This window comes from Eretmochelys imbricata, chromosome 21, assembly GCF_965152235.1.
Source record: "Eretmochelys imbricata isolate rEreImb1 chromosome 21, rEreImb1.hap1, whole genome shotgun sequence".
Classification (NCBI taxonomy): Eukaryota; Metazoa; Chordata; order Testudines; family Cheloniidae; genus Eretmochelys; species Eretmochelys imbricata.
The window spans coordinates 15829196-15844776 of record NC_135592.1 but is presented as its reverse complement, the minus strand read 5'-3'; the positions used below and the strand labels follow the sequence as shown (position 1 = coordinate 15844776).

At 46.7% G+C, this 15581-nt stretch overlaps 1 protein-coding gene across 7 annotated transcripts in view; it reads left to right on the top strand.

Moving 5' to 3' along the window:
- Positions 1-243: 243 nt before the first annotated feature.
- PPP1R12B (protein phosphatase 1 regulatory subunit 12B) overlaps positions 244-15581 on the top strand; it is a 174369-nt gene continuing 159031 nt past the window's right edge. For all 7 annotated transcript variants that reach the window (XM_077839524.1, XM_077839522.1, XM_077839521.1 and 4 more), the window contains exon 1: positions 244-607. In XM_077839524.1, the coding sequence (XP_077695650.1) occupies positions 320-607 (288 nt within the window). In that variant the 5' untranslated portion in view covers positions 244-319. The remainder of the gene's footprint in view (positions 608-15581) is intronic.

Sequence of the window (15581 nt, the reverse complement as noted above, 5' to 3'; positions counted from 1 at the left end):
GGGAAAGCGCTTCCGGTTCCGCAGGCTGCCCCGCCCCCTGCCCCGGCCGCTTGGGATTCTGGGAGTTGTAGTCCGCGGGGGCGGCGGTGCGCCGGCGGGGGGAGCGGAGGGGCGCGGCCCCGGGGCGCGGAGGATGCTGGGAGTGGTAGTCCGCTCAGGGCCGGGGGGGGGGGAACTACGTGTCCCGCGGTGCTTGAGGGCGGCGGCGCCTGCGCGCTGCGGCCCAGGAGTCGTAAACATGGCGGCGGGGGCGCTGCGCTCTCCTCCGGGGTGAAGCCCGCTGCGGTCCCTGCTCCTCAGTGCGGCGGCGGCGGCGGCGATGTCGGAGCCGGGGCACCTGGGGGTGAAGCGGGCCGAGTCGGCGCGGCTGCGGCGGGCCGAGCAGCTGCGGCGCTGGAAGGGCTCGCTGACCGAGCTGGAGCCGGGGGCGCCGGCGGGCGCCCGGGGCCGGCACCGCGGCGGGGGGGCGCCCCGCGTCCGCTTCGAAGAGGGCGCCGTGTTCCTGGCCGCCTGCTCCAGCGGCGACGCCGAGGAGGTGAAGCGCCTGCTGGCCCGCGGCGCCCGCGTCAACACGGCCAACGTGGACGGGCTGACAGCGCTGCACCAGGTACCGGGGCCGGACCCCTCCCGCCCCCCCCGGCCCGGACACTCCCCCCCGGCCCGGACCCCTTCCCCCCCCCGGACCTGACAACCCCCCCCCCCCAGCCTGGACACGGGTCCTGACAACCCCACCCCGGCCTGGACACCGGTCCGGACACCCCCCGCCCCGGTCCTGACAACCCCCCCCCGGCCTGGACACCGGTCCAGACCCCTGTCCTCTCCGGTCCTGACAACCACCCTCCCCAACCTGGGCACCGGTCCGGACACCCACCCGGCCCGTACCCCTTCCCCCTCCGGTCCTGACAACCTCCCCCGGCCTAGACACACCCCCCGCCCGGCCCGGACCCCTTCCCCCCCCCCCGGTCCTGACAACCCTCCCCCGGCCTGGACACGGGTCCTGACAACCCCCCGGCCCGGACCCCTTTCTCCTCCGGTCCTGACAACCCCTCCCCCCCCCCCCCCGGCCTGGACACTGGTCCAGACAACCCCCCGCCCGGCCCGGACCCCTTCCCCCCCCAGCCCCGGTCCTGACAACCCCACCCCCCCGCCCTGGACCCCTTCTCCCCCCGGTCCTGACAACCCTCCCCCGGCCTGGACACCGGTCCGGACTGCCCTGGGGCCTGGACCCCTTCCCTGCGCCCGGTCCTGACACCCGCCCCCCCTGGCCCGGACACTGGTCCGAACTGCCCCCTGGGACCGGACCCCTTCCCCGTGACCGGTTCTGACACTCCACCACCCCCCAGCCCCCCCCGACCGGACACCGGCCTGGACTGCCCCCGGGACCGGATCCCCGTGCCTGATCATCCATTAAACTGACACCGCGGCAATGGACCCGCATCCCTCCGGGAGAACCTCCCTCCCGCATCCCCATGGGACTGACACCAGCGAGACTTTCTCTCCCACCTTCCCGGGGCTGGCACTCCCCACCCACCCCCCGCCACCACCCTGGGGCTGGACCCCTCGGATCTCTCCTGGGACTGGCACCTCCAGGGGGCCTTTTCTGCACCTCACCCCTGAATGATTCCCCCTCTGGGATTGGGACTCCCAGGGGACTTTGTTTCCCAGACTGCTCTGGACTTATCCTCATGGCGCCACCCCACACTGATCTCCCCCACCCACCCCCAGGGCTGTCACCTCCTGCCCCGGTAGGTGGTCTGTTCCACTCCCCAGGGGCCAGGACCTCTTAGGCTTGATGCCTACTTTCGTGTGGCTGACTCCTGGGAGACATGCTGCTTTTGCCCTGGGCATTACCCAGGTGACGGTATCTGAGAGGTGACTTCCCTGACAAGGGCAGGGTAATTGCTACCTCCCATCCTCACAGACAGGTACTTGGCTCTTCACAGCCTTATATCAAGTATGAGCTGTGGAGATGGGAGGTAGTAAGGGTCAAGGGGTGCTGTCCCATCACCTTCATGGCTGGGGTGGTTGACACCTTCACCAGGTAATACATCTGGTAGCTCTTCCCCAGGTAATTGTATATAAGGACACCTCATCCCCTGAAACAAAATCTGCCCCATCAACTTCCTGTGTCAAGTAATCTTCGCTGCGCTGCATAATGTGATAACCTTCCTCCAGGCTATTGACCAGATCAAGATAATCATCTCCTTCTCTTCCCCGCACCTTGCCCCTTACAGTCCCACTCTGGAATAACTACTGATCACTGCCCAGCACTATGTGAAAAGAATCCTCCTTGCTCATCAAATTTCATTCTTCCCCGATTTAATGTTCTCCTTGCAGCAGGTTACTCCCTGCCATGCTACTATTCACTTTCTATATCTTACACTACATTGCCTTCCTTCCCCCAATAACAGCCACGTGGTTTTTCTTTCCACCAGTAACAAATAATACTCCCTCCCCAAGAACCCAGGAGGAGAAGAAAATAAGACTGTAGAGACTTGGCTCAGTCCACTGTCTTTTCCTCTTGGTTTGCGGGAGGGTATCACTGAGGAGAAAGAAAACAAAGCTTTCAAATATCTTGTCAGTTTCTTGCAGGAGAGGGAAAGATTAGATTGGCCATTGTTACCTGCAATACATATATCTGCTTCTTAAGATGTTTACAAAGTGAAATAAACAAGGCTTTGGTGTGAGAGAGGTCCATTTTGCATATCTTTCTCTGTCAGCACCTACAGAAGGGACCCTATAGCATCTAGTGCAATAATATACTGCCTGCTCTGGCTATTTTTAAAAATCAGACAGTTTGATTATTGTAAAATCTCTCAAAGAAATAGAGCAGCTAAATGAACGAAATAGAGTCCTGGCCTGTCCAATCTTGCCCCAGACAGAGAAATTGACAACTCTGATTTCTTGAAACTTTATGTATAGAAACTGTTTCAGCTCTAAGACTGTGTTTTTCATGTCTAGAAATTACTACTGTACTTGGAAAACTTGGGGGCTGCCATTTTTGCAAGGTCAAAACAGGCTCTTGTCTGCCTCCTCATATCTCCCATGTGGGAGTTGCCCTGCTACTTCTGACTTCCAAAACTTTTTTTTTTGGCAACCTTTGCAGAGACCACAAGGTGCCAGAGTCTCAGATAAGCAACATGGATTCTATTAATATAAATCCAAATATACTGCAAACTACGCAAAAGTAACCTTAGAGGCTAGCCTTAAAATGTCAAAATCTTGGAAATTCAGAATCAAGCCCAATTCATCCCTTAGCTTATGCTGTGCCTATGTAATGCAATGTGTTATGTGATCTAGTGTATTAATGTCAGATCTGTGGTACCCTGGTACAACAGTGAGGCAGCTATATGTTTAAAATGACTGGCAAGGAACTTAGCAGAGCATCTGAAATTACAGCTGGTTGCTTTTGTCAGTGAAGTCAGGTTTATTTTAAATTGTATTTAAAAGTTCTTGTTTCTTACTGAGACCTTGTAGACTAAATATCACTGCATTAGATTTTTGTGGTCAAGTGATAAAACCTTGACATTATGGTTTTTTAAAAAAATATACTGACTACTGTGGCACAAAAAAGCAACAGTCGTTGAGTTGTATAGTAGCTTCTGTCTTAGTTTGGTTAGTATTGTGAACTGAGATACTTGGGACACCTAGCAACTTGTTCAAGGAATGTGACCCTTTCTGATCTGGATGTAGGCTGTGGTCTGCATTCATATTTCCTCATGACCAAAGGTGTCATGCTTTATCCTTATTAGCCTGTCTTATTAGCATATGTCATGACATATCCTTATTAGCCCGTCTCCTCCTCTGGGGCAGTTTGATTGCTTGAGTGTACAGTATTAAAGGAGCGTTGTAGCTTTGGTATTGTGGAAAACGCCAATTGACAATGTACTGAAAATTCATAATTCACATTCTTCTGATGAGTTGTACCTCATAAACTTTATAACTTTTGTACTTCTACTTTAATTATCTGGGTAATAATAATGGATAATCCCATGGACTCTAGCAACAACCATAATATAAGTAGCTATTGAAGAGTTTAGGGTGTAAAAAGTATTTGATAGAGGAAAATTTAATTACTGGTGGATGTAGCATGGTAGATTTGGAAGGAGAGGTTCTCTTGGAGTCCAAGATGGAATTGTTGCCACAGTTCGAGGAAATTATTATGTCACCTTGCTGACGCTTGCAATACAGACCTCCAAGAAAACCTTGTAATTAAGCAGCTCGATACTTATCAGAGTTTTCAGACCCTGATGATAAATTCTTTCTACCATGAGATCAGATTTATTGAATGAGGGATCAGCAGACAGCACCCAAATTTCAATTTGTATACGGAAAGGATTCTATCTTAGCGACTAACAAAGTGTCGGATAACACAGTGAAGAATAACAGTTAGAGCGTGATATTGTAAACTGTTAACTCATCATAAGAATAGTTCTTAGACATGTGAGTAGTCAAACTGAAGCAAATGAGACTACACAAGTGTAAGGCTTAATTGTGTAAGTAAAGATTTGCAGGAAGGGAGGTGATATTTTGAATGCTAATAAACTTGGCACTAATTTCCCCCCTCCCGCATTAGAGTATTGTGGGTTTTCACTGTGATGCCAGACTAAACATTCTTGTATATATTATGAATTCATGGAACGCTGTTTATATATGATAAAGTTGATGCTGACTGATGTAAAACATGTTGCACCTGACAAATTTATATCAAATGATAATGCATATAACCTTAAATATATCTGAAAATCTGAGTGATGGTGTTTTGGTATTGAGTGTATGGGTCACAGGATGTTTTCTTTCCTCTTTGGAAGATGACACTCTGGATAGTGTAAAGCCATCCCTCAAAGCCAAAGTAAGTTGAAAGGCCTGACAAACTGCTAGTGTGTTGATAAAAGCTGCAACAAATAGACTATAATACAGTCTGAATATTTCTGTAATACTGTTGTTGTTTTTACTGGAATTAAAAACATATATCACTTGTAAAAGCAAATGGCTACATAAAGAGGAAAGGGGTTCTGTTAAATGGAACAAGTCTGCTTGTTGCTGGGGTGGTTGGTAGGAAATGTTTTCTTTTCCATTAAAGCAAGTACGTTTAGGCAAACGAGGTGCTTGTGTTCAAGGAGTTAAGATGAGACTTTTGGTACAAGCAGAGGTTTGCCTAATTCAGAAATTCTCAAACTTTAGCAACCTGAGGACCCCCAAACCGGCTTCTAATTTTCCCCTGGGGTGCTCAACCCCTGCTCAGCCCGAGGTCCCACTCATCTCCACCTCTTCCCACAAGGCCCCACCTCTTCCTGCACCTGCTCCACCCCTACCCCTCTTCTTCCCCATCTCTTTCCTCCTCTGAGCGCACCCCATCCCCGCTCCTCCCAGCGCCTCCTGCACACCGCTGAACAGCTGTTCTGTGGTGTGTAGGACGCACTGGGGTGGGGGCGAGAGGAGTTGCAGTGGGGTCAGCGGCCTCAGACATGACTTGCGGACACCCAGGGGTTCATGGACCCCAGTTTGAGAACTGCTGGTAGTTCATTGGTTTACACAAGTTAAGAATGGTGAGTTTAAACTTTCTGCCATTTCATTCTTGCGTGATTTTACATTTTCATATATCAAATGTCACAGGCCACACAATAATATTGGTTTAGTTTCACTGGAAGCACGCGGTGGCTTCACACACTTTATTGCTTTCATACAGAGTAAATTTGAAGCATCTTTCACTTTTCCATTTGGCTAGCCATAGCTATTGGTCTCCTCTTCCATAAATGACAGGTTTCAGAGTAACAGCCGTGTTAGTCTATATTCGCAAAAAGAAAAGGAGTACTTGTGGCACCTTAGAGACTAACCAATTTATTTGAGCATGAGCTTTCGTGAGCTACAGCTCACTTCATCGGATGCATACTGTGGAAACTGCAGAAGACATTATATACATGGTCTCTGTATATGTACTCCTTTTCTTCTTCCATAAGTGTTTCACCCAGTTTTTCTAAGAAAAATTATATATTTACTTTGGGAGATCTACTCTTTGCTATATAACTGTGAAATTGTATTTTGAAAATGACCTTTGAAATTACAAATGGCATCACAGAGCCTCCAGCTGGTGGTGGCCATCTTTCTGAGAAGTGTCATGTGTGGTATGTGAGCCTGATCCGAGAGCCAAATTCTGCTCTCAGATATTTATGCTGTAACTCAAAGTAGACTTCAGCTGAAGTTGTGCACTTAGACCAATGACCATAAAGCTGTTTTTGGGTTAACATCAGCCAAACTCACCATGTAAACCTTCGGTAGCTTTATGTGTGTTCAACATAAAAATTCTTGCTATGATGGTTTTTAGTATTTTTAAGTAGGATGGAAAGTAGTTTAGTATCTCTGATGTAATGTCTGCAAACAGCTGGTGTCATTAACTTACTTATCAGCAAACCCTCCATTTCAGCTGGAGAAACAGAAATACCAATTTCAGTTAGACTTTATTTTCAAATAGTTTAGGTTCAAAACTATTTGTGGTGAGTGAGAGGTAGGACTCAGCAATCAATTTCTGCAAAACTTTAAACTTTCTTTAAAAACCAATGTTTCTAGTTCTCCTTGTTGTGAAGACAGCTTTCTGACCGTAGGCACCATTGCGTGGTTTTGGGTCTTGTAGGCATCCCCAGTGCCTGTGCTAATCTTCCCCAGAACTTGGCCAAGCAGCAGCAGAGTGAAATTAAGACTTTAGCACTTTCATTGCTGCCATTCAGAATCCTGAGGGCATTAATGGAACTCAAGTTTTGGGCTGACTTTATGCTGTAGCTGTTTAGGAGAACTCTGAGCAGCAGCAGGCACTGGAGCTGTTCATGAGGGGAGTGCAGTTCAAAGGGGAGCCCAAAAATTCGAGATGATGGGAAAGGTAATGTAATGAAGACACCTCCTGCTTCTCGCAGCAGCCAGGAGGCTCTCAGGGGGAGGTATGTACGAAGTAGTGAAGGGTATATTTGGCTAAGTATTCAGACGTCACATTTGCATGTTCTGTTTTGGCCTGCACACCTTTCAATTTAGTTTTGCCTATACATCCAGCTTAATATCATTTACATTTAGGTGGCTCTATCACTGAAACATAATCAATTCCTACAAGTCAGAGGGCTGGTTTGTTAGTCAAGGTGAAACATACCTGTGCCATCACACCTCCACAAAGCCACTGCTCCAAGCTGTGCTTCGAGCAATTTAAACTAAATAGTGCTGTACTGGTTGTACTCTACTTAATTATAACATTGTTCATCAAATTTCTATTTGATAAATTGTTAAAAATATAACTTACTACTAGAGCTGGTTGAATAGTAGGGAAAAAATGTGTCTGATTTGATATCTTTTACTGCTGTTCATCAGACAATATATTCTCCAAGTGCTGTTTGAGCAGCTGTGGAGAGAGCTGAATACCCCAGAGATGTATTGGTCGGACAAATTAATTGGACAAAGACTGAGGAAATGTGAAGAAGAATCACTGAATGCTTTGTGACCAATTCACTCAATTTCTTTTGCTTTTGGAATACTTTTTTCCCTTTCTGCATTCACTCCACATCTTCTTTACTTTGCTATGTTAAATCATGATCAGGCCTTTTTTTTTTTTAAGAGCTGTCTTCAGTCCCTTACACTTGCTTCCGTACACTTGTATATGTGCCCACAAGTAGGGCTTGGAATTCTGCTTGGCACTTAACCACATACTGAAACCAAACTGGGAACTCCCTGAACAGAGGAGACATTGCCAGTGAGAAGCCAATACTCTTTCTCCCCCATCTACTAGGGAATTCCTACCAGGGTGCTTTTCTTGGCTCTTCTTCAGGGGCAGCATATTTTATATCATTCTCTAGCTAGTAAGTGTTAAATTTTGAAGCCAGCCCTCATACCCTGTATCCAGCTGCTGAAAGATAGGGGGTAGAGACATCCTTTGTAGTCCCATTCCCCCCTACTCTGTTGCACCCCCAGTTTACTTGCTGGGAGGAAGATGGGCAGGGGTACCTCTATTCCTTCTCCAGCATACTGACACCAGTATTGGGGGAGGTCCATCTATGCTACTTCCTTTTCCAGCCTCCATTCAGCCCTCAATAGTAAATAGATGCACTGTCTGTTTCTGTTGCTGCTGCTGCTGCTCAGAGCTTTCCCAAGCAGGAACAAAGTGAAATTGACGAGATTTTTTTGGTCAGTTTCACTGCCATCCCCACCTTTCTCAGTAGCAGCTCTGAAAACTGACCAGTAGAGCCCTGCGCCCTTGCAAAATTTGTATGCATGTTGGATCCGCATATGGATATGTGGATATCTGCGGATATAAAGCAGACATCCATGGATTTACAGGGTTCTACTGACAAGACTCTGGTCCCTTACGTCTACTGCTGCTTCAGAAAGCTCGGAGCTGTAGCAGTAAGGCTGTCTGCAGATTTCAGAAGAGGAGCACAGTATTTGTTTACACTCAAATGATGCTTGGAAATTTACTTTCACCACTATAAATTATTATTTTATAAATGAAAGCTTGGATTCTGCAGGAAGCATTCTTTTTGCCTGTGGCAAATAAACCTTTAAGGTGCTGGGTGGGTGTAACAATACTGTGCCCTGATATGAAGACACATTCAAGGCCTTATAACTGACCTGTGTAAATACTGCTGCAGTTGAAAAAGCTCCTTATGCCAGCAGATGATATAGGAATCTTGCATAAAACCGTGTTGTGTGGTGCTTCTCACACTGAATATCTGGAGTGCTCTGCCGATCTACAGCTATGTCATAGCACATCTGAAGCCTGAGCTATAGGAACCAGTTGGAAGGTTAGGGATGGTATTTGAATGCAGAGTTCTGTTGCTGTTCAAGCCGGAATGAGATTACCATAAATTCTATAACATGAAATAGGCAGCAGTCTCTGTGATAAACTTCCAAGACTAGTGTTCAGTTTATATTTTTGAAGGGTAACGAAGAGGGCTAGAAGAAAAGGAGTACTAGTGGCACCTTAGAGACTAACCAATTTATTTGAGCGTAAGCTTTCGTGAGCTAGAGACTCTTTTGAAAGTGCCGATTAGGTGGAGTGTGGCTCATATGGCACTCACCAGGGTTCTCACAGAGGCCATAACACATCGAGATCATCACTAACCCCTAAAAAATGTAGCACTTCAACTTGATAAAAATAGTCCCATGATCTAGTTCTCCATTGAGGATAAGTGCCTGCAGCAGGTCTGAAAAGCTGGTGTGGTAGAAGTATGTGTATTAGAACAATTGTCAAAGTGAAACACCACGCAAATAAGTTGTTTTTTTTTTTAACTACAAGCTTTCCAAGATAATTCTCTTCTGGGTTAGGGGTGAGAGGGTGGAGTTACACATGCTATAACTTATGCGGAAAAAAGCCTTTTTCAGAGGACTGGGGTAGCGTGTAACTCAAAACAGAAATGGAGGACCCTTTAAGGAATATTTTGTTGTTTTTCTCAAGAACAAAATCCTCCATGCAATGAATGAAGTTGCTTGGCCTAGTGGTGATGATACAACTTTAACATGCTGAAGGAGCTAATTCTGATTCCAGGGATCTGGGTTTGGAGTTAATTTCAAATATTCCCCGAGGGTAGGCACAGCAGGGGTATGCTAGGAGGTGCACTCTTGCAATCGCTTTCCCTGGACTGCAGATTCACAGGAACCTGTATGAACTTGACAAATCCCAGAGCCCTTGTTGTGGGACTCATTCTGTACCTTCAGCTGAAAGGGTGTACAAATAACCTGTCTAGTGGTAGCTCTGTGCAGACCCATAGGGGAGCATTTGTAGGCTCTTACCTGATAACTAAAAATCCTTGAAAATGGAGGGGAAGGGAGATTGCCCTGCCCCAAATCATCCCTGTGCCTACAACCATCAGTGTCTTTCAGAGCTTGGAGGTTTCCTAGGACACTTATATTTACCCCTCAGTACCCTGTAGAGCTTATGGATGCCTCAATGTTCCTTCCTCCCTCTTTCTGTGTAACTCCTGAGAAGCACAGAAGGGCAGAATAGGAAGTCTGCTAATGTGCATCTGTTGATGTGAAGTAACAGTGCTCCTTGTGTGTAGTGGTTGCAGAGTTCTCTATTGCATGCCAATAGGCAAGCTGCTGTGGAAGCTGCTGGTTTTGTTGGGCTCCTGAATTCATTGGACTGTGCTGTTTTCCTATATCAAGAGCCATTTAAATGATAAAAATCACAACTCCAGTGTTCAAAACTTCGGCATTTGATCTTCTGTTTTGTAATGTATGCAAGATTTACAAATGGATACTAATTGTGTTCTTTAGGGGGGGAAATCTTGTGCCAAGGCCTCTGTTTAGATTTAAATCCACTTCAAGTTTCAGGTGTTAGAACAGATGTTTGTAAGTTAAGTTCTGAAATATTTTACACCCAGTCCTAAAAATTCAAGAGTCATTTCAACTCCTTGGTCACAGAGTGGACTTATTTGAAACTATGTAGAAAAGTAAATCTTTACCCTAAAAGCAAATGTTGTAACTTTGGTCTTGATACTCGCTTTGTTTTCACTCTTAACAAAGGGATTTAAATCCTGCTGTAACTGGAAAAATTGAACCTCACCGCTATCTTTGAGTTTCACTCCTAACATGTCCACAATACAATAAGCTGACCTTGCAGAGGGACACTGGAACAACTTCGGTTTTGCTTTTCCAGGATTCAGGCTTGGTCGTAAATCTTTGTGAAATGTACAGAATGTGGAATGACCACCTGCCATTAGCCTTTTCTGTGTCATTGCCTTTTCAGGCTAAAACTAAACCTGGCCCCACTCTGATACTTTGAGCAGCAAAGTTGATCTGACGTTGCAATCGCTCAGCATCCATTTCCAGACTCTGTCTGAAGCTACCTCCTATTTATAATTTGTTCGCTGCTGCCTTCCAGGCTGTTAGTGTTGCTTCTCTGCAAAGTTCAGTTTGGTTTGGAAAGGGGTGATATGAATGACTTCAAAATTCTAAGGTCTGGACAGTCGAACTATCGGTGATTTTAAAACTGACTTAGTTAAACTGGTGTAACGTTGTGCGTGGGCACGCTGTTGGTTTATCTGTGTAGTTTGTGTCATACAAGCACAAGCTAAACCAATATAAATCAATTTTAAACCAACGGCGTGCCCCCACTCAAGGTTGCACAAGAGTAATTAAAGTGATTTAAAATGCAACCCATGTGTGTAAACAAGTTTAAGAATCCCAGACATAATAAAAGGTATTTTTCACCTGGCCTGGTCAAGATTAGAATGTATGCAAGGGTTGGTTAGCCTGTCCCAATCAGAGGTTGTGGGGGATTTCATCATGTGTTCACTCTCCATATATTGAATAAAAGGTGCACTCAATTGTCTGACAAATTAAAGTCTGTGTAGGAGCAGATATGTTGACTAGGAGCTTGGATTTTCTCCTTTGGTGGAATATCATGTAGTTGAGTGAACCTTGGCCCTTCCAGTCTATTTTGTGTTCTCTTAAGTTTTCCTTGTGGCTTGTTTAAGCAAGTTGTACTACTTAAGCTGTATCAGTATAGTTAAAAGAAAAGGAGGACTGGTGGCACCTTAGAGACGAACCAATTTATTTGAGCATGAGCTTTCGTGAGCTACATCTCACTTCATCGGATGCATTCAGTGGAAAATGCAGTGAGGAGATTTACATACGCACAGACCATGAAAAAATACACATTGTAAGGAGAGCGATCACTTAAGATGAGCTATTACCAGCAGGAGAGTGGGGTGGGGGGAGAGAAAACCTTTGGAAGTGATAATCAAGGTGGGCCATTTCCAAGGGTTTGAATTTGAATCCAGGGAACCAATTGGTGGTGAGGGAAATGGTCAGTGAAAATGCAGATGACCTGGCTTGCAGGGGGTAGGAGCTGCTAGGCTCAGGCTACCTGCCTGCCTGTAACCAGACCCCTGGGGCTCCCCACCCCCCTTGCACACCGGAGAGGGGGCTCATGCTGGTTAAGGCAGAACGAGCCCCACTGTGGATGCAATTATATTGGTAAAAAAACTGCTCATAGTGGTATAGCTTACTCCCATCCAGGAAGAGAAATTCTAGGCATCTGTATACCAGCATAACTGCATCCATCCTAGGGCTTCTGCTGGTATAACTGTTTCAGGAAAATTTGCACCCCCGTGGAAAATTATACTGGTGCAACTTTCAAGTGTACTTGGTGTGGAGGAACACAGCCATAATGTCCTACCGTGCTGCTTCTGTAAAAGGCATAGAACTTAGTTCAGATATCACCAGGTAGAGGTGTTGCTGGAAGGTAGCTGAAACGGTAATGAACCGTAGGGAAAAAAGCCAACTTGTATCCAAAGGATTTTAACAAATTGCCAGTTATGTTAGTGTATATTCACGCCCTGCATGTCAGCTCCTCCCAGCTCCTGTGTTTTCATACCATACCACATCCTTAGGGAGACGATGTAGCTGCATTGAGGCGCCCAGCCTCCCAAGCTGAGGAGGTGCCGCTATTCTACTTCTTTACCACGGAGCTAGCTTTTAGAGGGGTCTGTGAATCAAACCTCATGAACTAGCTCTATAGCAGGAGGGGCTCATCTTCAGACCCTACATCAAATTAGCCCAGCAGTATGTTTAAAATAATGATACTTAGCACTTTACATCTTCAAAGCCCCTCCCAGCCGGTTACAAGACCAAGAATCGAGTGCATGCGAAGCGTGTCCAGGATTTAAAATTCAGGAAAAAAAATTGACAATTGAAGAAGTATTACCCCAATCATTTCATTCAGGGCTCAGGAATACCTGATTTGCTTTGTCTGATCAGTAACACTCTGTCATCATCATCATCCTTTGTAGACCTTGCATTTTAGCAGACTGCATTGTACTGCTCTGGAAAAGTCCATCAATGTAGGAGGCAATATTTTCAAATAACACTTCAGTAGCCTAAATACATGAAAATCGCTGGAGTAGGAAGTCCTCTTTCCTCTCACTCTACTGAACGCAATGCCCCACCCTGGTGCTAGATGATGGCTTGCTGCTTGTGAAGCTTCTGTCAGATATAACGTAAAGACAAAGCCCTGAATATTTGCAATCTTGAAGTGTCAATGAAACTCCTCATAAAAGGGGGGTGTTGTGTCCAAATCTCAGTTTAGGTGATTGCACTCTGCTTGTTCCCCTTCGCCCTCTCCCCTCCTCCCCGATTCACTTGCAGCTCCACAGTTGCAAGGTTGCTGTGGGCTGTTAGATAATCGTCCTGTTTCACTGCAGCAGTGACTGCACTGCTGTCATGAGTAAACTGATCCCTTTACCTGTCTGCCTGAGCTTCACAAAACCTGCTGTTGGCTGAGCACTTCGGGGGCTTAGCTAGAAGGCTCTAGACAAGTACTGTATGTCGCAGTTACTGTATGCCCTGCATTTCCCTCCTTGCCGCCTTGTTTCCTGAGCTTGCTCTTTCTCCAGCACTGCCAGAATGACTCAATTAGATACTCCACTGGTCAGGTAATGCTAATGCTACTGGAAGAATGCCTGAAAGATACTGCCAGCTACATGCTTTAGAGCTACTTTGCCAACCCTGTGAAGGCAGCAAGCACTCTTTCTGCATCGCAAGCACTCTTTCTGCATGTGTGTGCTTGAGTGGTCTCGCTTGAGATGGTATAGAGAAACGTGCTCTCTGCCCTTTCCATAGAAAATCTCATGTGTCTGAGATGATTAGGTGTCTGAATTGCGCAACTTCTGCAGGCTGTGATTTCCTTATCCTGTGGAGACCTCACAAACAGCCGCACATGTCCTCGTTACCACCGGGCAGGTGAGTGTCATTCCTCTTTAGTTGGGCTTTACTATCATTGCAGTTTTCTCAGAAAGCAGTCTCGCCTTTGCTTGCCGGCTTAGCTAGCATGATCATATTACACCTGCACTGAGTTCTTTGTTGACTCACTAAGCTGGCACTGTTGATCCTAAAACCCTTATCTGTATGTGCGGCTGTGTTTGAAATGTCCTTCCTCATGGGCATTTCTACCCAAATACCACTTCTGTGAAAGATCCCCATCATCTCATCGTAACTGGTAGGCAGTCTTGCCTTTGCCCTGGATGACCCTAGGTATGGAATTTCCTTCCCACTTTCTCTCTGTAAACCACACGGTCCACATCCTCCCATACCTGTATTCCACATGGTTGTGAGTAACCACTGGTAGTTCCATGTTTGTTTGTTTTTTTATGATAGTTTGAAGAAGATGGTCTCTGATCTTTATTTAAGATAGTTTGCTGTTGATCTCTCCCAGTGGACTGGATGGGTGGGCTTTATAAATGAAACTCTATTAAATGAGTTAATTGTGCTGCTGGGTAGACCTAGGGTTGCCAACTTTCTAATCACACAAAACCAAATACCCATGACCCGCCCCTTCTCTGAGGCTCCACCCGTGACCTGCTCTGCCCCTTCTCCAAGGGGACCCCGCCACTCTCTCCATCCCCCCTCCCTGGGGCAGGGGATTGGGGAGGGCTCTAGCTCGGGGTGTGGGCTCTGGGGTGGGGTTGGGGGTGAGGGGTTTGGGTGCAGCAGGGGACTCCTGGGCTGGGGTAGGGGGTTGGGGTGCGGGGTCCCACTGGTGCTTACCGCAGCTCCGAGGAAGCGGCTGCCAGGTCCCTGCGGACTCTAAGCACATGGGCGGCCGGGCAGCTCTGCGATGCGCACTGCCTTCGTGCCCGCAGGTGACTCCCCACACAACTGCCATTGGTCGTGGCTCCCGGCCAATGGGAGCTGCGGAACCTCCACTCTGGGTAGGAGCAGCGTGCAGAGCCTCCCTGGCTGACCATGTGCCTAGGGCCCACAGGGACCAGGCAGCCGCTTCTGGGAGCCTTGGGCTCCCACTGTGCCACCGACTGGACTTTTAACGGGCCATTTGGTGGTGCTGACAGGATCCCCCAAGGTCCCTTTTCAACCGGGCGTTCCAGTCGAAAACTGGACCCCTGGCAACCCTAGTGCTACCCCTTATTCCAAGTGTATGAGTTTAAAGTTCAGAGCATATTGCAAGGATTATTTAGATCCCAAGTGGCTATGGAAATACCGACATGTATGCCTAAATATTGTGCATTATATACCATGGCCATTTCAAGCCCTATTGGCTTGTCTTCAGTAGACAAACTGATCAGTGCCATGGCATCTAATTTTAACTTGGAAACCTGTTAATCCTTAAGAAAACTGCTTAAATTAGCAGGAGGTGGACAGGGAACAAAGAATGGACTTTGTCTGCAGTAGTTGGGAATAAATCCATATATGCTGACACACTGTAGCTAGACTTCTGTAAATTGTGCTGTTTATAAAACTTCTCTTTCCACTGCTGCCCTATACAAAATTAAAAACTGCTACTTAAAGGAAAAAGGCTGGTCTCTTAATGTAATTTGTTTCCAAGGCTAATCTTATTAAACAGGAATATTGTAATGGTAAAGCCATATGCATTGTATAGCCCAGCATGTTCTAAGCTGTGGAAAATCCAATGTTGCAGCAGGATGTCTGCCTTGATCTTGGAACAACGATGTCCCTTTAAAAAGTTTTTTTTAAATACAGATTTTAATCTAGGCTCTTAGACTAATGCAAGCAGTTGTGATGCCAAAAACATGATCAATGAATGTGGCAGTTCCTACTTCATCTGTCATCTTTCCCTTCCACTGATT